Raw genomic sequence first — 26,836 nt, 5'->3', positions numbered from 1 at the left:
TTAGGGGGTGTTGAATGGTGGTGCAGTGTGGGGTCTCGAGGGAAAGGGTCTTGAAATATACTCAGAGTCGAAAGTGGATTTCATGCTCTTTATTCAGCTCATAGTGGTGAGGAGGAATGGAAGTTCCCCCAGAATGTCTGCTTTATATACATTATTTACAGAATGGGCCCCACGTGATAGGCTAATTCCGGGATTCTCCTGTAGGCCAATCAGGTTGCAGATTCACTTCCACCCGGAGCTGGATTGGGTGGCTCCTGTGGACCAATCAGACTGCTGCATTCTGGGTCCTATTGTTCTAGGACCAATCAGACTGCTGCATTTTGGATCCTATTCAACTCAGTACATAATGGGTCTGGAGTTTATCTCAATCCCTCTGTGAGAGCTAGAGTTGGGATTGCAGCAGCCTGAGTGAGGGTAGAGCCTTTGCCCATGGGACACACATTTATATGTTGGTCATGGGTTGAATCCTGCAGAATGCTAAGTATGTAAGCATCCGACCAGCACAAGGATTTCTGCCTCTGCAACAGGCTCCCCCTCCAGACACACTGCCTTCCCTCACATCCTTCCCCAATTCTGCTCCAGGGGGTTGGGCGAACCATTGATGAATCGCTTCCCTTTAAAGATCTCGAAGCAATTTTGCAACACAATCATCAGCAACTGGGCGGGGGGGGGGGACTTCACACAACCTCATACGCAAAAAATATTGTGATGAAGAATCAAACACTGCTTTCGCATGTAAAAACAATTTCGAATCCAATACGTGAGCAAATCAGGACGGTGATCCCTACTGAAAAGGATTGTTGAAAAGAGAAGAACTTCAATAAATGCCCAAAAGAAAATAGAGGTGGTACCCGTCTGACGTGTAGTGGGAGGGAGTTCCAAAGGGTAGGAGCCACCACACTAAAGGCCCAGTTCCTGCATCGTATGGAAGGGACCTCCTGATGAGATGGTATCTGCAGGAAGTGCTCACCTGCAAATCACATTGATCAATCCTATTGCACCCTTGGTGCTTGGGAGACAGGGTGCTTGTTACAGTGTGGTTCTGCTGTGGGTGTTTTGTCCTCTTGTGTACTAGGTGTGTATTTTATGAAGGGCTGTCACATGGAAGGTGGAGCAAGCTTGTTTTCTCCTGCTCCAGAGGGTAGGAAATGAACCAATGGGTTCAGGTTACAAGGAAGGAGATTCCAACTAAATATACGGAAGACCTTTCTGATGGTAAGAGCTGTTCAGCAGTGGTACAGACTCCCTTGGAAGGTGGTCGACTCTCCTTCCTTGGAGATTTTAAAGCTGAGGTCTGTTGGCCATCTGTTATGCCTGCTCTGCTTGGGATCCCTGCATTGCAAGGGGTTAGGCTGGAGGACCCTTGAGGTCCCTTCCACCTCTACAATTCTATGATTCTGTGATTTAATGGATTGTGTAGAGCGAAAGACGATTGAGCTGGGGGTGGTAGCAGTGGCAGCAGTTCTGAATGTAATGGTCTTTAGCGTACTTGTTACAGTTTTGTTGTGTAATTGTTTTTATTGATTATCTGCTAATTATATTTTCTGAGTTGTGCTGTAACTATATAATGTTCTGTCGGTGCTGCTTCTGTTTATTGCTTGTAATCCACTTTGGGGTTCATTTGAATGGAAAGCGGAGCAGAAAGGCAATCAAACGGGATCAATAGCGGCTTTCGCGCAACCCCACGAAATGTCTTTCCATTCCCCACATTTTCCCTGTTCTGATTTATCCCCCCTGCAGCCACCTGGACGCAAGGATGGAGAATGGAGCCGTCAAACGGCTGCCAGATATTTAAAGTGCACTCAAACCAACAAGTGATGATTTGCTAGAAAGGCACAAGATAGGGGCCGGAGCTCACAGAGTTTTCCTATAAGTTTGCTAGAGAGACCTCTGTGAGAGACATTCCCAATGTGCCCCGAAAGGGGGTGTGAGTTGCCATATAACTTCTCCTACCTGCCTGGGCTCATCCTCTTTTCTCTATTGCTCTTACTCTTCCACCTTCATCACCAAGCAGAAATGTGAGAACATTGGCTGAGTCTGACTCCAATGCTCAGACTCCATCTTAAGCGAGACTAAAGTTACCGTATTTTTCCGTGTATAAGACTAGGTTATTTTGTAATAAAAAATATATGCAAAAAATTGCGGGTTGTCTCATACACAGATAGTGGAGAGGTAGGACAGGCAATTGGTGGTTGCTGCGAGCAGGAGATTGATAGTGGTGTTTTTGTTGGTGATTGGCGGTGATGCAAGGTCCGCTGGCTATTGGCTGCTGTGGCAGTTGGGCGGGCAATTGGCTGTGTTAGTGCTGTGTATTTTGGCAATCCCTCCCCCCCAAAATGCTCAACAACTCTGGGCAATCTCCCTCCATTTTCTCAATTTGGAGTCCCAAAAAAGAGGGGGTGTCTTATACACTGGGGCGTGTTATACACAGAAAAATATGGTATTTGTAGCTGGATTACCATTTTAAGCCTGCCTGAACAAAGCTACTGTATCTGGTACTCTTCAAAAAAGAATTAAGAGCAAGTAAATATTATTTTTACCTTTTACAAGACTGATTATTGTTTTAAGCGTCCCCTTTAAACTGCAAAAGGATGGCACTCACAAATATATACCTAACAAATATATCCTTTCCAAGCGTCTATCCACATCCCAGCACCAACCCAACCCAGTCTGGTTGCCCTCTAGCACTGCTGCCTCACCCCTAGGATCCAGCCACCCACAGCATCAGCCTGGTAGATCAGCCCCCCACCCCACCCCGTGGATGTCCCCCACTTACCCATGCGCAGAGACGACAGCACCTCTAGGCTCTTGTGGGCAAAGCCGAGAATCAGCAGCAGCAGCAGCACGGGCAAAGCCGGCATCTTCTACCCCTCCTCATGGAGAAAGTTCGGCCGTGGCCTCCGCGCTGCCACCTGCAGGAGGGGCAGGAGAAACACACCCCGTGAGGTACATGGAGCGGGCACACCGAGTTTGGCACAGTGACCCCTTCTGGGCACAGCCATAATGATCCCTTGCAGTATAGCTTGGGCAGAGGGGGCTAGAAAGGTAGCCCATCTGGGAGAAAGAAAACTCTGGGCATGGTCGGCCAATTGGTGCCAAAGAAGGACAGAACTTTCTTTATGTATGCAACAACAGCAGCAAGAATACTCATCGCTAAGTATTGGAAGACACAAGATTTACCCACCCGGGAAGAATGGCAGATGAAGTTGATGGACTACATGGAACTGGCAGAAATTACTGGCAGAATCCGAGACCAGGGAGAAGAGTCGGTAGAAGAAGATTGGAAGAAATTTAAAGATTATTTACAGAAACATTGTAAAATTAAGGAATGTTAGAAGGATGCTGGAATGAAGGTATGTGGTTTTAGCAAATAATGTTATAAAGGGGTATGTAAAAATGGATTGTTAATAGGTGAAAATGTGAAGTCACAATATATTAAGATAAAATATCAAGATATAAGCAAAAATGGTAAGGACTTGCTGAAACAATTACTGAACTAGAATACAAAAAAGGGAGGTGTGAGGAGGTCAGGGAAACAAGCAAATGAAAGACAAGATATGGAAAGACTGATTTGTTTTTAATTGTTTTTATTCTTCTGTATTTTGTATTTTTTTGTTTCTTTTTCTTTTTTCTTTTCATTTTTGTAACTGCTTTGAAACTTTAATAAATATTATTTAAAAAAGAAAAAGAAAACTCTGGTCCTTGCAAAATATCGTCAGGACAAGAAAAGTCTAAGTAAACTCTATACAAATCTGTAGTGGAGTCCCTAAGGCAGTTGGATGGCTCTTTGTACGCCTCCCTGCAGCAACTCCTGCAGCCAAGCTGGTACCAAACGCCTTGCTCTGCTTTCCTCTGGACCATATCAGCAAGGCCAAGAGGGGGTCTTTTTGTCTGGGCAGCCCTGGAACTCCATACACACTGCTCAGGCTTGCACCCCGGGGTGGTGACTTCGGTGCTGCTAATATAGCAGCATATAGCAGCCTGACTTCACCCCCAAAGGCGGACTCCACTGTCTCCCACGACACACGGATGCCCAAAACACCAGCATAACACCTGCTGTTGAAGAGGCCTTTGAGGGTCCAAACAGAGGCACCACATCCTCCCAGTTGAAAGGAGGACCCTAAAATACTCTTGGTGCTGAGCCTCTTGCCCTGTTCCTCCACTGACCCCCTGTCCTCTTGCGCCCACTGCCTGCTGGATCCAGCAAAACTCCTTTTGCTCCAGAACAGGGAAGGAGAAGGGTGGACCAAAGGTACAGCGGAGGATCGGGGCAGCTGCACGTCTGTGCCTTGGTGCATTTATAAAGGTGAAGGCAGAAGACCTGCAGACGGTGCCAGCATGCAGCAAACACCACCAGCTACCTGGGACCTGGGGATGTTGTTGAAGGTCTCACACTGAGCTGCTGAAGCAACGCCATCCCTAATCCACTCTCCCAGCTGCTCTTGCAGAGCTCAGAAGACCAACAAGGAGGGCAACTAGAAAGAAGTTCCAGAAGTTGGCATACACCACGTCAGACCATTGGTCCATCCAGCTTGGAACTGTCTACACCAGCCTTCTCCAACTTGGTGCCCTCTGGAAGTTTCAGACTTCACCTCCAGAGGATACCAGACTGGAGAAGGCTGGTCTACAACCACTGGCAGAAGTTCTCACCGTTTCCATTGGGAGATTCCCAAACCTACTTGGAGATGAAAATAAAGATGTCCCCTCCAACATCTCTCCAATGAAGATAGGGAAGTCCTAGTCCATAGTCTCCAACATTTCTCCAATGAAAATAGAGACATCTTAAGGAAAAGCCAACAAAGGTCCGTATAGTTAAAGCTATGGTTTTCCCAGTAGTGATGTATGGAAGTGAGAGCTGGACCATAAAGAAGGCTGATCGCCGAAGAATTGATGCTTTTGAATTATGGTGCTGGAGGAGACCCTTGAGAGTCCCATGGACTGCAAGAAGATCAAACCTCTCCATTCTTAAGGAAATCAGCCCTGAGTGCTCACTGGAATGACAGATTGTGAAGCTGAGGCTCCAATATTTCAGCCACCTCATGAGAAGAGAAGACTCCCTGGAAAAGACCCTGATGCTGGGAAAGATGGAGGGCACAAGGAGAAGGGGATGACAGAGGACAAGATGGTTGGACAGTGTTCTCGAAGCTACCAGCATGAGTTTGATCAAACTGCGGGAGGCAGTGGAAGACAGGAGTGCCTGGCATGCTCTGGTCCATGGGGTCAAGAAGAGTCAGACACGACTAAATGACTAAACAACAACAAAGGAAAACATTCTGGGATCAAATCAAAAACTGGGACGGCTTCTGTAAACTCAGGACTGTCCTTGGAAAAGAGGGAGACTTGGAGAGTATTTTGGCCCCTCCGGGACCCCGCCGACTGCCAAACCTCCTCTCTGCAGCCCACCGCCCCCTTGTGGCCACCAAGTCCAGCACTCCCCAAGCTCTGGGCATCCATCCAAGGCCTGGTGCTGCAGAGGGACCAGCACATCCTCCTCCCCCTTTGCACTTGACGCTGGTCCTGCTATGAGCTGAGTCAGCAACACTCCCCACCCAACGTCCTCGCACTGCGTTCACCTTGAGCATTAATATTTATTTTCGCTCAGCCTCGGCCGGGCAAACGGCACAGCCGAGGGAAGACGCGTCAGACTCCGCTGCCCCTCCCCTTTCCCCCAGGGTGGGGCAGGGAGAGTGCCATAAGTGGGGGGCTGGGGCGGGGAGAAGGGTCAGTAGCTGGCAAAGGGGTGTTGCGCTTCACAAGCTCATTTTGACAGCGGGGAGGAAGATTCCTGAAGATAAGAGCCAGGAGGAGAGGGGGAAATACACCTCCAGCTGAAACAGCAGATTATTTCTAAAACGAGAGGCATGCATGATCAGTGCTCAGAGGCACTGTTTCTCTCAGTACCAGTTGCTGGAGGGCAAACAACAGAAATGAGGGCTCTGGCCTTCAGGCCTCCTTCTGGGCTTCCCGGAGGCAACTGGCCGATTGCTGCTGGAAGCAAAGTTCTCGTTGCATTCACATGGAAGCACCCAAGCCCGTGTTGCTGGTTAGCAGAAGAGGGAACATCCCTCACCGCAATGGGACTCAGGTGCCATTTCCCCAGTCGCTGCATACCCTCCAACATTTCTCTGGTGAAAATAGGGACGTCCTATTCCATCTTAATTTTTATTATTTATACGCCGCCCATCTAACCGTGTTGCCCCAGCCACTCTGGGCGGCTTCCAACATATATTAAATAATATAATCAAGCATTAAACATTAAAAAAAACCACTTCCCTATACAGTGGTACCTCAGGTTACATACGCTTCAGGTTACAGACTCCGCTAACCCAGAAATAGTGCTTCAGGTTAAGAACTTTGATTCAGGATGAGAACAGAAATTGGGCTCCGGCGGCACGGCAGCATCAGTAGGCTCCATTAGCTAAAGTGGTGCTTCAAGTTAAGAACAGTTTCACGGACCTCTGGAACGAATTAAGTACTTAACCTGAGGTACCACTGTATAGGGCTGCCTTCAGATATCTTCTAAAAGTTGTATGCAGCGGTACCTCTGGTTGTGAACGGGATCCGTTCCGGAGGCCTGTTCGCAACACGAAAAGAGCGCAACCCGCAGAGGCGCATCTGCGCATGCGCGGGTTGTGATTCACCACTTCTGCGCATGTGTGTGATGTCATTTTGCGCTTCTGCACATGCGTGAGCGGTGAAACCCAGAAGTAACCCTTTCCGGTACTTCCGGGTTGCTGCAGGGGGGTGTCGTATACACCATACCCTCCAACATTTCTCTGATGAAAATAGAAACGTCCTAAGGGAAAACAGGTCAAATCAGAAGCCAGGACTGTACCTGGAAAAGAGGGACACTTGGAGGGTCTGCCACAGTGGTGCCAGGGCAGAAAAAGGAGGGTCCAATAGAATTCTCCCTTCTCTGCCCCCCCCAATTGCAGCAGTCTCTGCAGCAAAACTAGCCACTAGCAAAGGTGGATTTGGGTGTCTCTGCATCATATCCTAAGGTTAAACTTTGTAAAGATGCCATTCAGGGGCGGGGAACCTGCAACACACAGGTCACTCTCAGCATGCCAGGGTGTCTGATTTGGCCCACAATGCCACTTGCCCCAAAGTAGAGCCACCTGTCAATCAGCTGGCATTTCTGGGTTTAGTCCAGCTGGGTGCTGCTGCTTTGCCAGCACGTTCCTTGAAGCAAAAGGACAAGATGGTTTGCATGCTTCCTCATCCCTTCACTCAGGGCTGGAGTTTGGGTTTTGTTTTGTTTTGTTTGCTTGTTTAATGGCAAACAGAAATGGAAGAGGGAAGCAAGGAAATGGCAGCCCTTCCGGGAACCTGTTGCTCAAAGCTAGAGTGTCATCTTGCCCCTGGCAAACTCCAACTCAAATGAAGGCCTGAGCATTACGCTAGGCCTTTTACACTGCAAGGGAAGATGCTATCTTTTCCTTACTCCAAATTAATTAGGGATTAATTTTAGCAAAGGGCTCTGAGCTGAGCCCCAGGACCAACTTTCAGCTGCAGGGTCTTTCTGCATTCAATTTTGTTTTGGTTTTTTTAATGCCCTACATACTTATTGGTATTCCGGAGCCGGCTAAAGAGAAGAGTGCCTGCTTCTAAGGCAAGCCCACATAGCCAGAGGGGGGAGGAGGCTTAGCAGGGATGTGGGAAGCTGCAAGGGCACCTTAGAGATCATCCAGTTCAGCTCACTGCTGATGCAGGAAATTAACAATTATAGCACCCTCAAGAGGTGCCCTCTCCAGCCTCCATTGCGAACCTTCAATGATTGATAGCCTGCTACCTTCTGAGGCAGACTTTTTCACTGCTGAACTTTCTCAGGAAGTTCTTCCTCATTTTTAGTTTTAAAAATCTACATTCTTATCATCTGAACACACTGGTTTCAGGTTGTATCCTCCGAAACAACAGAAAACAACATTTATCCATTATCTCTGTGACAGCCCTTCAAATAGTTGAAGATGGGGATCATCTCGGAAGAGCCAGAGTGTAAATTTATGTAAGGGACGCGGGTGGCGCTGTGGGTTAAACCACAGAGCCTAGGACTTGCCAATCAGAAGGTTGGCAGTTCAAATCCCCGCGATGGAGTGAGCTCCCGTTGCTCGGTCCCAGCTCCTGCCAACCTAGCAGTTCAAAAGCACGTCAAAGTGCAAGTAGATAAATAGGTACTGCTCCGCCGGGAACGTAAACGACATTTCCGTGTGCTGCTCTGGTTTGCCAGAAGCGGCTTAGTCATGCTGGCCACATGACCCGGAAGCTGTACGCCGGCTCCCTCCGCCAGTAAAGCGAGATGAGCGCCGCAACCCCAGAGTCGTCCGCGACTGGACCTAACGGTCAGGGATCCCTTTACCTTTAATATGTTTAAAGTTGTTTAATTTTATTATTTCTCAGTGAGCTATTGGGTGGTTTGGTTTTTTTTTTAAAGGCTGCCTATACACTTTCTACTCCCTCTTCAAAACCGAAAGGTCTAGGTTAGAGCAAAGGGGAAGTAAACATGGTGTCCTCCAGTTGCTGCTGCACTACAACTCCCATCACCCTTGACCAGGCGCAATTCTGGCTGAGGCTGATGGGAGTTGTAGTCCAACAACACCTTGCCTTTTTTAAAAAAAAAAATGAGATTGATTTATTCTTCTTTTTAAAATGAAAGACAGGCATTCAGGGGAGACCTGTGGAGGAAGCAGAACCCCAGCAGCCAAGGGTGCAAAGGCGCAAGAAGGGCATGGCAGCAAGCAGGCAGAGGGGTTGCCTTAACACGATCAGGAACCGGAAGCAGGGACACCCCTAGACAGCACAGCACCCTGCTATGAAGCACTGTGGGGGTACTCGCAGCCACCGCCGAGTTTGGCTAAGAGGGCTCTCTCGTGCACCACGTGGCAACCGTTGCCAGGAAACAGGAAGCTGCCAAAAGGATGTTGCGGTTGCCAGGCAGAGCCACCTGCAGCTTGGCTGCCCTCTCTCACCTCCTTGCCCCTCCAAGCAAAGGAGGGAAGTGCGTGCCCAGCCAATGGTGGCCTGGGGGCATGGCAGCGTTTCTCCTACAAGGCATGCCCTGTGCTTTCTTTCCAATCTGGTGCATTGCATATTGACACTTTCTAAGGGATGAAAGTCAGCGACAGGCCGGGAGGTGGGGAAAGGGGCGATTTGTTGTGCAATAAATTCTCCTCATTTGCCACGCACGGTCCTTACATTGGTGCAGCTAGAGAGGAGGGGTAATTTTGCTAATGCAGGGGGGAACTCTGTGGTCCCGAGAGGGTTGGACGAATTCGGGGAGCTATTGATGGCTACAAGCCATGGTGGCTGTGCTCTGGTGCCAGTTGCTGGAAACCACAGAGTGCTCTTGAACCCGGGTCCTGCTTGAGGTTTCCCACAAGCATCCACTGTAAGAATAGGAAGCCGGACTAAGATGAGCCGTTGGCCTGATCCTGCTGCCCTAAACATGCCCATTTTCCATCACCAGGCCCTCTTCTGTGGACAATGCAATGGGACTTCCTTCAAATTAAGAAAGAAAACAGGCAGAGATCCGTAAAACACTAACAGATTTGCTACAGAAAACGTCTTTTACATTGGATGTAACAGACTGATGTGGCTACACAGCCCTCCCTCTGGAATAATAAACAGACGTCTCCCTCCCTGAGTAGCAACAGCCAGCCATTTCCCACACACTAAGAATTAAGGGCCAACAGCAGATGCGGGGGACCTTTGACCCGCCAGAGGCTGCTGAACTACAACTCCCATCAGCCCCAGCAAGAACACCCAGTGGTCTGGAATGATGGGAGTTATGGCTCACCAATCTCTAGAGATAGCTTTTCTCAACCTGGGGTCCCCAGATGTTGTTGGACTACAACTCCCATCATCCCTAGCTAGCAGGATGAGTGGTCAGGCAACCCAAGGTGTGTATAAACCAGCCTATTATTATTATTATTATTAACATTTGTATACCAACCTATACCTGTAAGTCTCTGGGTGCTTCACAACACAAAAGTTACAGTATACAAAGCACAGACTGTTAAGTTGTGGGTGAACATATCAGACGACACAGCGATTCTTCAAACAGCTCTTGTTTATTCAGAGGCCAGAACAGAACTGAACTGAAGGGTTCAGTCAGCCTGCTTATATAGAGCTCCAGTACAACGTAACTGTAACAATTTTCTAAAACTATCCAATCACTGAACGTCACTTTCGATCCCTTATTTGCATAACTATCTACAGTATCCCCCTGCTGGCCCAGGGTGAGAACTCCAGTACATAACACAAACTACATAATAAAAATAAAGAAAGCACAAAATACTTAATAAAAAAGATCAAAACATAAAGGCAGCAAAATGTGGCTTTTCACTCAGTGAGCTAACTCCTTCTCCCAAGCCCATTGCAAGTCATCCCCCAGAGAACTCCATATGTCTTTTCGCTGCTGATTCTTGCACTGCTGACATCAATTGTCCGTTCTGTGAAAGGATCTCGTCTTGCGAGCGAACCTTCCCACATTTCCCTACTGGGCTGGTTTTCTCTAAGTCAGTGACCCAGATACTTCCAACATCCAGCACAGGACCTTTGTGCCCCTTCCTCTTATTCTTCACTTTCCTCTTTTCAACATAGTCTTCCAGAGCAGGGAGGTTCCCAAAACTTAGGCCAAGCGCCTCTGTCTTTCCTGGATCTTTGCAGATCAGCCTAGTGTACAGAGGTAACATCCGTATTCATTGCCCTGCCTGCCACTGGCATGTGGCCCCTGATAGGCTGGCCAGAAGGGAATGTGGCCCTCTAGCTGTAAAAGGTTCCATATAGTAGTTGTGGAAAGGGGACTTTCCAACAGGTATAGTTTGTCATGCAAGCTACACCTGCTGAATTAAGTCTTCTACACATTATAGGTGCTGTCTGTTTCGCATCAGGATTACCTTCGGGCTCTGTTTTTATTATTATTATTATTATTATTATTAATCATTTATACCCTGCCCATCTGGCTCAGTTTCCCCAGCCACGCTGGGCGGCTCCCAACACAATATTAAAAACACGATAAAACATCAAACATTAAAAACTTCCCCATACAGGGCTGCCTTCAGATGCCTTCTAAAATTCAGATAGTTGTTTATTTCCTTGACATCTGATGGGAGGGCATTCCACAGGGCGGGCGCCACCACCAAGAAGGCCCTCTGCCTGATTCCCTGTAACCTTACTTCTCGCAGAGAAGGAACTGCCAAAAGGCCCTCAGAGCTGGATCTCAGTGTCCAGGCTGAACAGTGGGAGTGGAGGCACTCCTTCAGGTAGACTGGGCCAAGGACGTTTAGGGCTTTGAAGGTCAGCACCAACACTTCGAATTGCACTCGGAAACGTACTGGGAGCCAATGTAGGTCCTTCAGGACTGGTGTTATATGGTCTCGGCGGCCACTTCCAGTCACTCCCAGTTAGGGCCAAGGTATTTCCCTGCCCTGCTTAATCCACATTTCATGAACACCATCCCCATTTTTTTAAAATTTAAACTCTTAAAGCTTATTGCTTCCAGTAGTATTCCTGCACTACAGCTAAACCTCTGCCCCAGACAGGAGTCTCTCATTCCCAATTCAACTTTTAAAAGGGACAGGCATGCCAGCCTGTCCTCTATATATTGCCTCCGGCCAACCCTTCTCCGCGGACCCGAATTCTTGGATTCTGCACTCAGGTGCTGCTTAAGAGAATATTTAATGCCAAGTTCCTCCTCATTGACTTGCATGAGTGTCGTTCATATTCACAGCACATTTGGAAAAGCAATATTTGCATCAAAGTTCAAACGGCAACAGACACACTCTTTTCTCCACCCCATGATACACACAGGCGCTCAGCAGTCGGGAAAATGGAGAGTCTTCACTCAGTGTGTAAAAGCGGTGGCTCCCAATAAGATTTATTATTGGGCAAATAGGAAACGCCCTGTTTCTGAATTCTGACACCCCTGGACCTTCCTCGGCCAGCCAGATCATAAAGATGGAACCTGCGCTTGTCTCCCACGTCAGAATCTCAGGTCCAATCCCTACTCGAGAAACCTAAACATGACCCATACCCCCAATAGCTTTCACAATGTGGCGAAGGAACTCTGGGGTTCCTCAATAAGAAATTCAGTAACAGCAGGATAAATTCCCCAGAAGTCAGCTTGCCGGCCATGGTGCGAAACTGCAGACACAGGGGAGTGTTGCCCTTTCATTAGAGGACACTTTCAGTGCCTGTGGGGCAACTCAAGAGAAGGCACCCATTGCCTCATGGGAACTGAGAACGCTCCCAGAATTCTCTGCAACATCGAACATCAAATTCTCTGCAACATCAACCATGACAGACACACAGGGGCTCCTGGAAGCCACCCAGAGTGGCTGGGACTACCTAGTCAGATGGGCGGGGTACAAATAAATTATTATTATTATTTTATTAGGTAGGTAGGTAAAACTTGTAGGACGCGGGTGGCGCTGTGGGTTAAAACCACAGAGCCTAGGACTTGCTGATCAGAAGGTCGGCGGTTCGAATCCCCGCGACGGGGTGAGCTCCCGTTGCTCGGTCCCTGCTCCTGCCAACCTAGCAGTTCGACAGCAAGTCAAAGTGCAAGTAGATAAATAGGTACCGCTCCAGCGGGAAGGTAAACAGCATTTCCGTGTGCTGCTCTGGTTTCGCCAGAAGCGGCTTAGTCATGCTGGCCACATGACCCGGAAGCTGTACGCCGGCTCCCTTGGCCAATAAAGCAAGATGAGCGCCGCAACCCCAGAGTTGGCCATGACTGAACCTAATGGTCAGGGGTCCCTTTACCTTTTACCTAGGTAAAACTTATCTAGGAAGAGTTTCTCGAGGGTAAGAGTTTTGACAATGAATGTTGCCACCCAGTGGCATGCAGTGAAATTTTTCATTGGGGAATAGTTAGGGCCAGACGGTGGGGAACCGCCATCATGAGCATGGCTTTGTGATGTCCCAATGTCACATGCGTGAGCATCACATCTCCCTCTCTAAGCTAGACAGAAGCTTCCTGGGCTTTAGGAAGGAGGTGCCAGGGCTCTGAAAGGACACTGGAGCCCTCTTGCCTCCTTCCCAAAGCTGGACGGACTTTGGGAAGGTGGTGGGAGGGTTCATGGACCCATCAGAGCATCATACTTCCCTCCCTAAGCCAAGCAGATGCTTCCAAGGCTTTGAGAAGGAGGCACAAGGGGAAGATTTAGGGGACTAGCCTGGTCTCCCTAGTCCATTGTCCGCGCACCGCTGATGCCAACACTATGAGTTGCCTCCAACTAAGTCCTACTCAGAGAAAGCCCATTGAAACAAATGTTTCCAAGTGGCATCCTGCCAGCCAAGTCTGATATTCCCACATAAATTCAGTGGGCAACACTTTCTTCATGCAGGGGAAGCATGCTAACGTCAACTGAAAGAAAATGGAGGCGCATTCCACCAGCTCCGCTCCCCAGCACTTAATCTAAACGCTAAATGAGGACTTCTCTGAAATCCGGACAAATAATTACACGGAGTATACGCAACAAGAAACAAGTAGTTGGAGCGAAACCTGAGAGAATGTTTTGAGCCAAAAGTCCTGTCAGATAGCAAAGAAGAAGGCCCACTATGGCGGCCAAGGAGCTGAAACTGACAAAGAAGGACAAAGTGGTCACAGACGTCTTCCTGTCAGAAATGTCAGCTCAGCTTGACAGACTCTGAACTAATCTAACCACTGGTTGGAAAGATGTTTTAAAACCTCTGGAAGATGGAGTTACTATAGTCAAAGGCAGCCTTGCCAAGGTAGTTCAGACAGCCATTGAAACTGTGAATCTAGCTGTCAAACAGGTGGGAAAACTGAAATTGCTAGCGCATAATACTCTCAGCCCGCAATTACACTTAGAGGAGGTGGGAAATGACCGCTACCGCTTGAACCTAAAAGTGAGCAGATTAGCCAAGGGTTCTGGGCGTGAAGCTGTAATACCTTTCCTGGCAAAATGGCTGACTAAAGTGCCATGTTCAGAGGGAATCACAGAGTTCAACACTGATGCGTTGTATAGAATTGGTCCAAAAGGATTGTTGGCCTGGAGACCTAGTGATCTGCTTCAGGAGTCTTGCAACTACAAGAAATCTCCATTTGCAAGCGCGTATACAGCCTGGAAAAAGTTATACAGCAAGACAAACCACTGTTATTTCTTTACAAGTGGTCCCGATACGTTAAGGCACATTGGTGAATTTCACCCCTACACAGAAAAAATGCAAAAGGCAGGCATGGGATATTGGTGGGGTGATCATCACTACAGGTAGTGTCATGCATTGGGCAATCCACTCATAAGGAGATGAGGAACTTATTCTGTTTACTTAACTCAGACTCCTCATCCCCTCTCCTTCAACAATGCAGACCCCATGAAGAAGAATCAGACACGGAAGAAGTCTTCGGGAGCAGGGGGGGCGGGAATTAGGCATCAGAAGGTCGGCGGTTTGAATCCCCGCGACGGGGTGAGCTCCCGTTGCTCAGTCCCTGCTCCTGCCAACCTAGCAGTTTGAAAGCACGTCAAAGTGCAAGTAGATAAATAGGTACCACTCCGGTGGGAAGGTAAACAGCGTTTCTGTGTGCTGCTCTAGTTCGCCAGAAGCGGCTTAGTCATGCTGGCCACATGACCCGGAAGCTGTACGCCGGCTCCCTCGGCCAATAGCGCGAGATGAGTTCCACAACTCCAGAGTCGGCCACGACTGGACCTAATGGTCAGGGGTCCCTTTACCTTTACCTTTAAGATATTTCCCCTCCAATATATTTCACCAGGTACATTCAAAGCATAAGAGGTAGCAATACTATTTGCTAATTTAACTTTTCTCCTTTAGCATAGCTCGAAGATACGGAGGAGTGTTATATTTTTGTCGCGGGCTATCAAGGCAGTAAAAACATATCCTTCTTTGATAAAACTTTTAAAGTGTTGAAAACATTCCAGGGGAGGTGATTTGAATCCAGCGAGGCATTTACAGCACAATAAAAAGGGAAGGCTGATCCAAACAAATGGGAATGCTCAGGAAACCCTAGAAGGAACTTTGAAAGACTTCATCCTAATGTGCGAAATTGCACCTGGTTGGTTTTTTTTACCCCTAAAGCTAAAATGTATACACATGAACAGCTTACATCCTATCATCCCCTGGATGAGTTGAAAAATTAGGCAAAAACTGTCTGCCTGGAAGTGTCAGATTGCATCCCTGTATGGGTTACTGTCAAACGCCAATCCTGCCCTGCTTGCCTGCTGTTCTGGAGCTTCCTTTCACTACTCCTGCAAAATCAGCTGGTGGTGGGAAGACTGGGTTCATCAATCACAGGGTATTTTGTAGTGAACTCCTGCTGCAACCTTTCATCGGCGACCACTTGGGATGCCATGAAATTGGCCATCAGAGGAGTCTGTATCAGTGGAACGTCAGCTATCAAAATAATCCACAGAAGCAGAACAAGAATGTCTGGTGAAGGAAATTGGAGAACTGGAACTTAAACATGAAAAAGAACACTTCTTTAAGAACAGGCAGAATTAAGGCTGCAAAAACTCCCACACAACTAATGTATGTTAATCAGAAATATGAATTTGGTAGAATATCTGCAGCTAGCAAAGACGACAGGAAGAATAAGAGGCCAAACGAAACAAAAAGTCTATAAGGATTGGAATTTTTTTAAAGAATACTTTAAAAACTATGGTATAAAAGGAAAGCTCTTGGCAGAATTAGACTGAACATTACACGGTATAAATATAGTTTGTAGGGAAGTTAACAGAAACTAGACATGAAATATGTAACTGTGCGGTACAAGATAATCAACAGATAAAGTACAGTGAGACTAATTGGAAGTCATTTTTAATTTCTTGTTTTATAAGTTCTATACAGTAATTGTTGACATCATTGGGAGTATAAATGATGTCAGTTATAATAATTGTGTTGTTTCAAATATTGTTATTGTTTGTTTGTTAATTTATTGTTTGTCTATTTGATTTTATGTTTGTTGGTTGGTTTCTTTGCTTTCATTGCATAAATGTATCTATTTTAAAACAATAAAGATATACAATTGAAAAAAGAGGGGAGAAATAAATATGAATTTGGCAGAAAATTTCTAAATTACTTCCAAACCAAATTGAAAAGAAACCAAGATCTTCTCATACCAACCGCTCAATATTCTCAGTAGAGAGGTTACATTACGTAATATGTCTGAATGTTGAATGTGTATGTCTAAGGGATAAAACAAACACAATTAGCTGTACTGCTGGATAACTGCTGAATGGTTATTGTATATTAGTATTTGTTTAAAAACCAATAAAAATTGTGTGTTTTTTAAAATAAAAACAAACAAAATAGTAGAAAATTTGGTTCTGCACAGAACCAGAAGAGGAAGCTTTTCTTTGCCCATAGTGAAATGAGCAACATTTTTGCAGACTTCTATACAACTCTATGTTCACCCAAAGAACAAATGGTGGAGCTATAAAGATATTTTACTACAAACAACTGGCATTCCACCATTGGCTGAAAAGCATAAAGTATATCTAAACCAAAATATCTCAAGCAAAGAAGTGATTGAAGCCAACAAGAAATTAATCATAAATCCCCAGGCATTGATGGCTTTAGAGCTAACATTTATAAAAGAAATTGGGGGGAGGGCAACCAGCCCCTCCTCATCTTGCCAACTTATTTACTGACCTCATGTAACAAGGTTCTATACCCCCTTCATGGTTCTATTCTAAGACTGTGTTACTCCCCAAACCAAGGAAGAATGCCAAATTGCAGAATCATATCAGTCCATCCAGTAGCAGCCAATGAGGTGTCCAATTCAACACACCCATCGTCACACCCTCACCGGGACAATCTCCTTGAGCCTCGCTCCTTGTCCTCTTTGTAAGCTACAGTTGTCCACACTTTGTTGGTTAGTCGTGTCCAACTCTTTGTGACCCCCTGGACCAGAGCACGCCAGGCACTCCTGTCTTCCACTGCCTCCCGCAGTTTGGTCAAACTCATGCTGGTAGCTTCGAGAACACTGCCCAACCATCTCGTCCTCTGTCGTCCCCTTCTCCAATCTTTCCCAACATCAGGGTCTTTTCCATGGAGTCTTCTCTTCTCATGTGGTGTCCAAAGTATTGGAGCCTCAGCTTCACGATCTGGCATTCCAGTGAGCATTCAGGGCTGATTTCCTTAAGAATGGAGAGGTTTGATCTTCTTGCAGTCCATGGGACTCTCAAGAGCCTCCTCCAGCACCATAATTCAAAAGCATTGTCCACACTAGAATTAGTTGATTCAATTACAAAACATATTCTACCAGACCAAGTAGACTTTATGCGAGGGTGGCAAATACCTCACCATATTCGCAGGCTCCTTAAATGCACTTTAGCAAGCAATCACAAAACCCCCGGCTATTCTTTCTTAGGCTTTGACAAGACCAGCTGCGATTTCCTGAAGACACTAACGACCAAAATAAACATGGCCGATTCCTTCATAAGGGCTGCAATGCTCATTCTGTGGCTAGGGTCAGAGTAAATTATTTTGTTCTTAATCACGTTTCATCACTGGACCACTGACGTGTGGGTGCTTGCTGACCTCAGCATCTTAGCATTCGCCGTGGAATCCCAAGAGCACTTGGGATCCACGCCACTGCGAATTTAGGACTATTTGGGGATCAGTATGTTACTCTATCATGTGTCAGAGAGACTGGGAGCATGGGCTGCCTTTGCACTCTGGGTAAATTTCAAGGGATTGGCTGATGGTGCATCCTTCTGGGATCCTAGGATCTACTTGATAATTGGACAGCCCCAATCCTTCCTTCCTTGTCTGGGGGAAATAGGCCAGAGTCTCACAAGGGGGTGGCAGCAGTAGCTGGCTCCCTACAGCGGTGTTGGACAGCTGGACATGAGGAAGAGGTGCAAGAGGTTTTCCTGAGTTCCCCTTCTCTACGAAAATGTCTTAATATTTGGCAAAACATGCTTCTTCCCTTTATACATGGGAAGTGCGGAAATTAGGATTGGAAACAAGATCCAGTATGTGGAGGTCTGGAAATCCCACACCTACAATTTATTTTGAAGCATTTCAATTTAAGCACCTTATAATCCACAACCAAAAGGATAAGCTGGGATGGTGCTGCTACTTCCCTCCCATTCCTCCTGAAAGACACATGTCTCTAACCCTTAACTTAAGATCGGGGAGGTCCTGGTTTAGGAAACCATCACCACCTCCATCTCCATTGCTACTGCTTGCTAATAAAAAAAAAGGTAGAAGGTAAAGGACCCCTGGATGGTTAAGTCCAGTCAAAGGCGACTATTGGGCACAGCGCTCATTTTGCTTCAAGCCGAGGGAGCCGGCGTTTGCCCACAGACAGTTTTCTGGGTCATGTGCCCAGCATGACTAAGCCACTTTTGGTGCAAAGAGACACCGTGACAAGTGCCAGAGCACATGGAAACGCCGTTTACCTTCCCGCCAGAGCGGTACCTATTTATCTACTCGCACTGGTGTGCTTTCGAACTGCTAGGTTGGCAGAAGCTGGGACAGAGCAATGGAAGCTCAGCCCATCACGCAGATTTGAACTGCCGACCTTCTGATCAGCAAGCCCAAGAGGCTCAGTGGTTATCATCCCCATTTAAAATACAAGGATTAGGAAGCAAGCTCCCACTTTGGGGTAATTAAATAAGTGAACAGGCACCAAGTGTGACTTTAGATTACTTGCACTGTGCTGCACGAGTGACCCAAAATTTTACTGCTTTTGAGACACACGCTAAATGCTGTCAATGATACCCTCCGCAAAAAACAATGGTTTCTAAAACATGCAAGTTTGCACTTGTATAACGTTTGGGTTTGTTAACAAGGCACCAAAATAATGTGGAACCGTGAATTAATTTTTGTCACCACTGGTGAGAAATGGGCTACCACGGGAATGAAAAGGCCACAATGCTAGAATCACAAATAGCACAAAATCTGAACGTTGGAGACTGGGTAGAGAAATTGGCACCTACCTTCATATGAGGTAGCATTGCCTAATAGTACAGGTATCCTAGATTTATGTATTTGATGAAATAATGTGGTAATTGGCCAGTCCTTCACTATGCCACCAGCACTGGAATTATTAAATTTATTGGAGAACATAAGCCATAATATTTTGTTTAAAGACCTAATATTACTTCTCTTAGCAGCTTGTTGATTGCAAATAGCATATAAGTGGCAGGTCCTAGGAAAGACTTTCAATGAATTATTGGTACAGCAGGGTTAGGGCATACAAAAAATGATGTATTTTCTATAACTTGGTACCCTTTAGCTAGTTATATCAGCACACATGGATTGGAAAGACTCACCAAACTATTTACTGTTTATACAGTGAGTTATACCTGTACTGGGCCCATACCATCCTTTGTAGAACCCCACATTTGTACTTGTGTGCATGATTGTATTATTCTGCTTTTTTCATTATTATTATTTTCAAAGAAACCTTAGCACCATGCTGGTTAGGAAAAGCGTATCTTATTAATATTTCTGTTTATTATTATCATTAAATTTATTACCCGTCCACCGCCAGCAGGTTCCGGGGCAGGTTACAGCAGTTTAAAATTCAGAATTAAAAACAGTTAAATCAGATGACAGTCACGGGAGCAGGGTGAAAACACACACCTCAGGCATCAAAAACCCTGGGTCGAAAGCGGTGCGTCTTCCGCATTACCCGAAAACTGTAGGAAGCCCAATGCACCTCTGAGTTCCACAACTTAGGAGCTGCCACAAAGAATGCCTTTTCATCCACCGCCTACAAACTTCTGAGGAAGGCAGAACAACCAAGAGGATGCCCTTTGCTGATTTTGGCACTGGGCACGGTCTGGAGAAAAGGAAGCAGTCCTTTTCAGGCTCCTGTTAAAAAGGCGCAGGAGCAGAGAGCCTGGTACAAACGATGGCGTCCCAACGAATCTGGAGCACAGGGATCCAAATTTGCAATCTGGGGACTGCTTCTCTCTTTAGAGCTGCCAACACAAATGGTGAGGCTTGGGCCCGAGGCGTCCTCAGCCGCCACTGCCGCCACTGAGCAGCAACAAGGGGGAGAGCTGGAGAAGCACGTCCTTGCCTGAGGGAGATGTGAAGCAGCAGTCAAGGAAGGAGGCAGTTCTGTCAGTGCTGTCGTATGGACGCATAGCTGCCCACTGCTCAGCTTTGCCCTATGCTGCCCGGTGGTATCCATGACCCCTGCGTTTGTCAGTGAAGGGCACAGCTCACCAACCGAACCAGCAGCTACCCATCTCCACGGCGCAGACAGAACCTGGCCTGTTCGTGTCCACCTTGTGCCGAGGAGAAATTAAGTTCAGTTCTGTTATGTACTAAGTTGAATAGGATCCAATATGCAGCAGTCTGATTGATCCTAGAACAATAGGATCCAAAATGCAGCAGTCTGATTGGTCCTAGAACAATTGGATTCAGAATGCAGCAGTCTGATTGGTCCTAGAACAATGCAGCAGTATGATTGGTCCACAGGAGCCACCCAATCCAGCTCCAGGTGGAAGTGAATCCACAACCTGATTGGCCTACAGGAGAATCCCAGAATTAGCCAATCACGTGGAGACCATTGTGTAAATAATGTATATAAAGCAGATATTGTGGGCGAACTTCCATTCCTCCTCACCACTATGAGCTGAATAAAGAGCATGAAATCCACTCTCGACTCGGAGCATATTTCAAGTTCACATTGAAAAAGTGAGGCTTCCTCGTTCACCCTTTCCAAAATGGCTTCCCCCCAAAGAATTCTGGGATCTGTGGTTTGCCGAGAGCTGCCAGGAGATCCCGGTTCTGCTCCTAGAGTCACAATTTCCAGACTTCCCTGTGAAGAGCGATTGACTGCTAAACCACTCTGAGAACTGTAGCTCCTAACAACTCTCAGCACCCTTAACAAACTACAGCTCCCAGAATTCTTTGGGGGAAGCCATGCATGTTTAAAGTGCTCTAATGTATGATGTGAATGTAGCCTTAGTTAGACGGTGCCGCTACAGGCGGGTTGGCTGGCTGATAAACAGATAACCCCAGCGGACCCAGTAAAAAGATTAATATGGGATGGCGGTGGAGGCAGAATCAGGTCTGCTGTTGTTGTATTAATCATATCACTGCCTTTGTGTTCCTTCGCAGCAGGGTTGGCCTAGTGGGAAAGGCTGGATTGTTTGTTTTCTTGACCTAGGCAGCTTTCATTGTGATGTAAATTGATATGCCAGCCTTAAAGGGCTTTAAATTACCACATTTCATCCCTTTTTATAAAAAAAACAAAACAAACAAGCTACAGTTTAAAGTGCTGTTAGAAAATCTAGCAAGAAGGCTCCCCGGGAGACATCCAAGCCGAGGCTGTGAAGACGGACGAGGAGTATAGGTTTGCTGGGTTCATTGCAGGACACCAGGACGGCACTGAAGGAATAGCAGGTGGGCATGCAAGGTTGCCAACTTTACTTCTGGCAGGGCTCCTGCGACTTTGGCAGCTGTGGGACGAACAAAACATTCAACAAGCGAAGCTTCGACTGGCAGGGAAAGGCCATGGCGAGAAAAGCCTTCACGCTTAACTCTTTGCTGGTTATACAGGTGTTGAAATGCACAAGAGCTCTGCCAGAATGTCACCCACAGGAAGAAAATAGTCCAGACTCAGGGCCAGACCCAGGACATTTTGTCACCTGACGCAAAGAGCAAGATGACTTCCTTCCCCATTCTACGTACAGAAGTCAAATCTTATTCAGGACTGGTGATGGGATAGCATCCTTTGCCACACCTGAGGCGGCCGGCTAGTTTCGTGCCTCAGGGCATAGGCAAACTCGGCCCTCCAGATGTTTTAGGACTACAGCTCCCATCATCCCTGACCACTGGTCCTGTTAGCTAGGGATGATGGGAGTTGTAGTCCCAAAACATCTGGAGGGCCGAGTTTGCCTATGCCTGCTGTAAGATATACCTTTATTACTGTTTATTTACTCAATTTATATCCCGCCTTTCTTTCTGAAAGAACCTAGGGCAGCCAAAACATCAATGATAATTTTAAAACTATATAAAAATAAAAACCGGTTAAAAACATTCTAAAGACAGCTAAAAACATTATATCAGTCAGTGTTCTCTAGCTGCCAAGAACAGGGTCTTTTGGCCACCGAATACCTAGGTAAACAATGTTTTTTTAGGTTTCTACTGAAAGTCAATAGAGAGGCGACAGAAGCACATCGCCAGGCAGGTCATTCCATGAATGGGGAAGTGCCATTGAAAAAGCCCTGTCACATATCCTCCAACTGTTCTCTGATGAAAATACAACTGCCCTAGCACAACACTTCTGCCCAGCCTGTTGTCTTCTGGAAAAGGTGGGAGACAAAGGGGGATGAGTTGGGTTTATGCCCCCTGAGCATCCACCCCCCCCCAAAAAAAAACCCTCAAAAAAGATTACGCTGTTCCTCCCGCTGGCTCTCCCCCAAGGCAACCAGCACAACTTTCGGCATCTTGTTGATTAAAGTTTTACACAGCACTTTTAACGCGCAAATCGCTTTCCGCAATATTTAATTTGTCCTCCCACAACCCCGTGAATTTTCTATATTTGTTCCCACTTAAGCAGGTAACTGAGGTTGAAGAACTCCATGCCTAAATATAGGGATTTAGTCATGTAGGGACTGAGCGTTCGATTGCTCAGGTTCAGGGTGTAAATTCAGAAAGCCCCAAGTGGTCCAATTTATCCCAGGACAAGCGGCAGGTAAGGGAAATTGCAATACTCCATTCCCCCCCCCCTTTAAAAATAAAAACAGAAGTCTCTACATATATGCAAAACGAGCACGTTAGGCAGAAAGCTTAGATTTAGCTTCTCCGTGACCTGCTAGGGAGGATTCTTCCTGCCCATGAGGGATTTTTTTAAAAAATGGACCCCCACCTCAAACATAACACCACACTTGCAGCCCAAAATAGTACAGTCCAAAGGAACCTTTACCTCTTGATTATATTAAATGGCCCTCAGGAGGGCAGAGCAGATATAGACACACATACACAGAGAGATAAATATGTGGTACATAAAGATTTTGCTACCCACAAGGAGGTTTTTGCGGGAGACAAGATAACAGACCTTCAGCTTACGAACGAGATAAAGGAGGGGAGATAGAGCAAGAAATAAAGCGAGGAGCTGCTGTTTAATGTGAGTAGGTGGGAATGAATTAGGGTTCTCTGACATTTTTTTCTATTTATAATACACGGCTTAAATTCTCCTTCTATTGTTCACCCACATTCCTCTCTGCCCGCCCCCCCCCCCATCAACTCTTTCTATGTCTTTCTATCTATTTCTGCCTTGGATGCCCAGGTCTTCCCAAGGAAGGTCACAAAAAAAGGGGGAAACCATACAAGACGTCCCTGCATAATTAACAAACAGGAAAATAAAGCAACAACAAAGAGACGACAAAAAAAAAACAAAAACCAAACCCACAGCTGACAGAGAACTTCTAAAGCTGCTTAAAAAGGTTAACAAACAAACAAACCGAAACCCTGGAAGAATTAGAAAGCTCTCTGCCTGGCAACAAAATAATTTCGGCATAAACAACAGGCTAGCAAAACTCCAGGAGCAGAGTGTTCCAAAGAAGGTGTAAAAATAGGATTTTACTCCACAGATTCTTTGGATAAAGGCCGTATATCAACAATTTATAATATTTTGGTCCAGAACCTTTCCACATTCAGCTTCATCTGAATGTCCATGATTTCTAGAGCTATAAGAGAAGAATTCCCTCCCTCTATTTTTCAACTCCTCTGTTTCACGAATAATTTTTATAAACTTTCTGTCATGTGTCTATTATTGCACCCAGGTCGTAAAACCCAAACCTAATGGAAACTTGGTTTCTCTGCAATTATTGGACCAGGTGCTCATGGAAAAATTAACCCACAAACCACAAGAACAAAGAAATACTGTAATTCCGACACGTTTTATGCTGTTTGGCTCAGTTTCATTAGATATGCCTTGACAAAACATGCCAGCATCTCACAGCTATCTATGGAAAGTCACTTAAATGTGATGGACATTTTGATTGGAGTTGCTTTCAATGCAGACATGATATATTGCACTCATCTGTGGGGGTTGGAGTTGTTTATGTTGCTTATACTTGAAATTTAATAATAAAACAGCTCTCTTTTTTAAAAAACCATTCTGAAGAGGCGCCCCAACCAAAAAGACATTATCCTCAATTTGAGAGAGCCTTTGGAGACTTAGGATGCACACACGATGCCTTTAAAGTACATTCAAAGCACATTATTTCCCTCACAAATTTCTGAACATTATGGTTTGCTAAGGGTTGCTGGGAATTCTAACTCTGTGAGGGGGGAAACTACATTGCCCAGAATTATTTGAGGGAATGAATGTCCTTTAAATGAATGTGCTTTAAATGAATAGTGCGTACACGGCCTGGAATATGCCTCTCTCCTTTGGCAGAATACTGGTTTTTCAGAATATCCACTTTCATGGAAGTTTTTCCACACTGATCTGTCTGCTGAAGAAACTTTGCACTATTGAGGATTCTGCGACCCATTCTGAGGCCCAATACATTCTGCTGCCTGAGACAAAATATAAAATGGTGCACCCCCTTGTTCCCCCATACAACTCTTAAAAGTGCAGGAACCCCATCCTTTTCTTTTCTTTCTTTACATCTGATTACTCTAACAACCACCCAGCAAAGTAGGTCAGACTTCGCTGTGGCTCTGCACAGTTGCCCAAGGAGCTTCATGGCAAAGATTTGAACTCAGGTCCCAATCTGACAGAAATCAACTGCATGTGGAAGGTGACCCTATGAGAAAGGGAAATGGTGCTGAGGAAACCGGGGAAGAGGGGAGACAAACCTGTAGGGAACAAAACAGCACAAAAAAGGTTTTCTGGGATCTGTTGTTTTTTTTAAAAAAGAATAATTGCTTTAAAAATAATTTTAAGTTATTCTAAGTGTATCCACACCCACACCCACACAAACACACATTTATATCCCACCTTTTCTCCAAAGTGATCACAGTGGCTTACACACTTCTCCCCCAGTCCATTTTTGTGCTCACAACAACCCTGTGAGGTAGGTCAGGCTGGGAGACGGTGACTGGCCCAAAGTCACTCAGTGGGATTCTGGTCTGGGTGGGGATTTGAACCCTGGTCTCCCAGGTCCTAGTTCAGTAGTTCTGCACTTGAACCTCTACTCTACACTGATATACATATATTTCATACTCACACATACATACACACACACACACACACACACACACACACACACACACATATTTAAATGGTTAATCTAACCAATTAATCATTGTGCTTCCCCAGGTTGAACTGGCTTCACACAGAGCTTGCATGCAGGTAGGGCTGCCAAAAGTCCAGGTTTTCCCGGACACATCCAGGAATCGGGTTGCAAAATGGCACCCGGGAGGATTTCTGCTGAATTGGCAAAAATGTCCAGGAAAACCCAGACTTATGGCAAGTAGGGTGATTTTTCTTTATGGCAACCCTTCATGCAGAGGGAGATTAGTTAATGGGGGACAGTAAAACTTGTCTGCCATTACTGATCTTGTCCCTGAGGAACCCCCAGTATGAACCCAGGGATTTCCCCGAACGCCATTTGAGAAAACCACTGGGGTGGAGCATCTTATTACCTCAGCTGTGCCCACGAAACAAGACAAGGCATAAATCTGGGAGTCTGCTCTTTATGGGTGCCCACAGAGCACATAATTCAGACACAAGCTAGAGGGCATCTTATTTGTGGCTATAGCTGTGCTGTTGTGACCAGCTTGGGGCTTCAGCACTCGGTCATCGTGTTTGTGAGATAATCCTCATGTGTGCCCAGAACCGTTTTTCAGAGACATAGAGGCAGCATGATAGAAGAATTGCTGCCTGCGGATGCACAAATTCATTTTCCTCCCGGTCCCACTGCGATCCCCGGTCAAAGGAGCTTCAAATATCTCTTCCCTTACTTTTTATAATTCATTCTGCTTCTAGACACAGCACAGCAAGAGACGGAAGATCTGCTCAAGTCCTTCTCTGTTGCAAACCCTACCGAATTCCTTTTTGGCTTTACAAATGCCACACAATATATCGCTCACAAGCTTACGAACCAACTTTCATAACTGTAAGACAGGTGTGGGGAACCTGATGGACTACAATTCCCATCAGCTCCAGCAAGCATGGTCAAGGATGATGGGAGTTGTAGTCCAACAGCGTCCAAAGGGCTTAGGTTCTCCATCTGTGGGCTAGAGACTAGGACTGGGCGATATAGTGATATATCATCCAAAACCGGTTTTAAGTCCATATTGTGATATCGGTTTCATAATTTTTGACCTGGCAATATATTGTGAATCATGGTGTGTGTGTATGTGTGTTATGCAAAAATCACAATGCGAGAAAAACCGTGAAGCTTGCCAATGCCTCTATGTAGCTCTATCCTTATTTCAGATATTGTGATATATCGGTATACAATGGAACCTCGGTTGTCGAACATTTCAGAAGTCGAAAGTTTCGGCTTTTGAACACCAATAACCCAGAATTGGATGCTTCCGTTTTCAAATGTGCCTGGAAAGTTGAACGGCTTCCGAGGTGCATTTCTCCATTTTCTCAATTGCAATTGGTGACTGTCAATTCCGCCTCGGTTGTCAAACATTTTGGAAGTCAAACAGTCCTCTGGAATGGATTATGTTCGACAACCAAGGTTCCACTGTATCATCACGTTTAGCCGGTGATATATCACGATGCTGAAAACCACATATTGCTCAGCCCTACTAGAGACCTAATCTTTTTAAAATATATATATATATATATAAATATATAAAAAATATAAAAAGTAAAAATATCTAAAAACTTATTTATAAAACTGCAACTTTTATACAGTCCTAGCCACACTGACTGGTGTATTTACACTGGAGGAGCAGGCTATGAATACTCCAGTTA

The 26,836-nt window shown here is 46.0% G+C and overlaps 1 protein-coding gene across 1 annotated transcript in view; it reads right to left on the bottom strand.

Moving 5' to 3' along the window:
- The window catches only part of GRIK5 (glutamate ionotropic receptor kainate type subunit 5), a 102,425-nt gene that overhangs the window by 64,014 nt on the left and 11,575 nt on the right, over positions 1-26,836 (bottom strand). The window contains exon 2 of the mRNA XM_081921950.1: positions 2,777-2,912. Coding sequence (XP_081778076.1) covers positions 2,777-2,861 — 85 coding nt within the window. The 5' untranslated portion in view covers positions 2,862-2,912. The remainder of the gene's footprint in view (positions 1-2,776; positions 2,913-26,836) is intronic.

Source organism: Podarcis melisellensis, assembly GCF_964234715.1.
Source record: "Podarcis melisellensis genome assembly, chromosome: 8".
Classification (NCBI taxonomy): domain Eukaryota; kingdom Metazoa; phylum Chordata; class Lepidosauria; order Squamata; family Lacertidae; genus Podarcis; species Podarcis melisellensis.
Note: the sequence above shows the minus strand (reverse complement) of the source record. Positions and strands in the feature narration are given on the sequence as shown.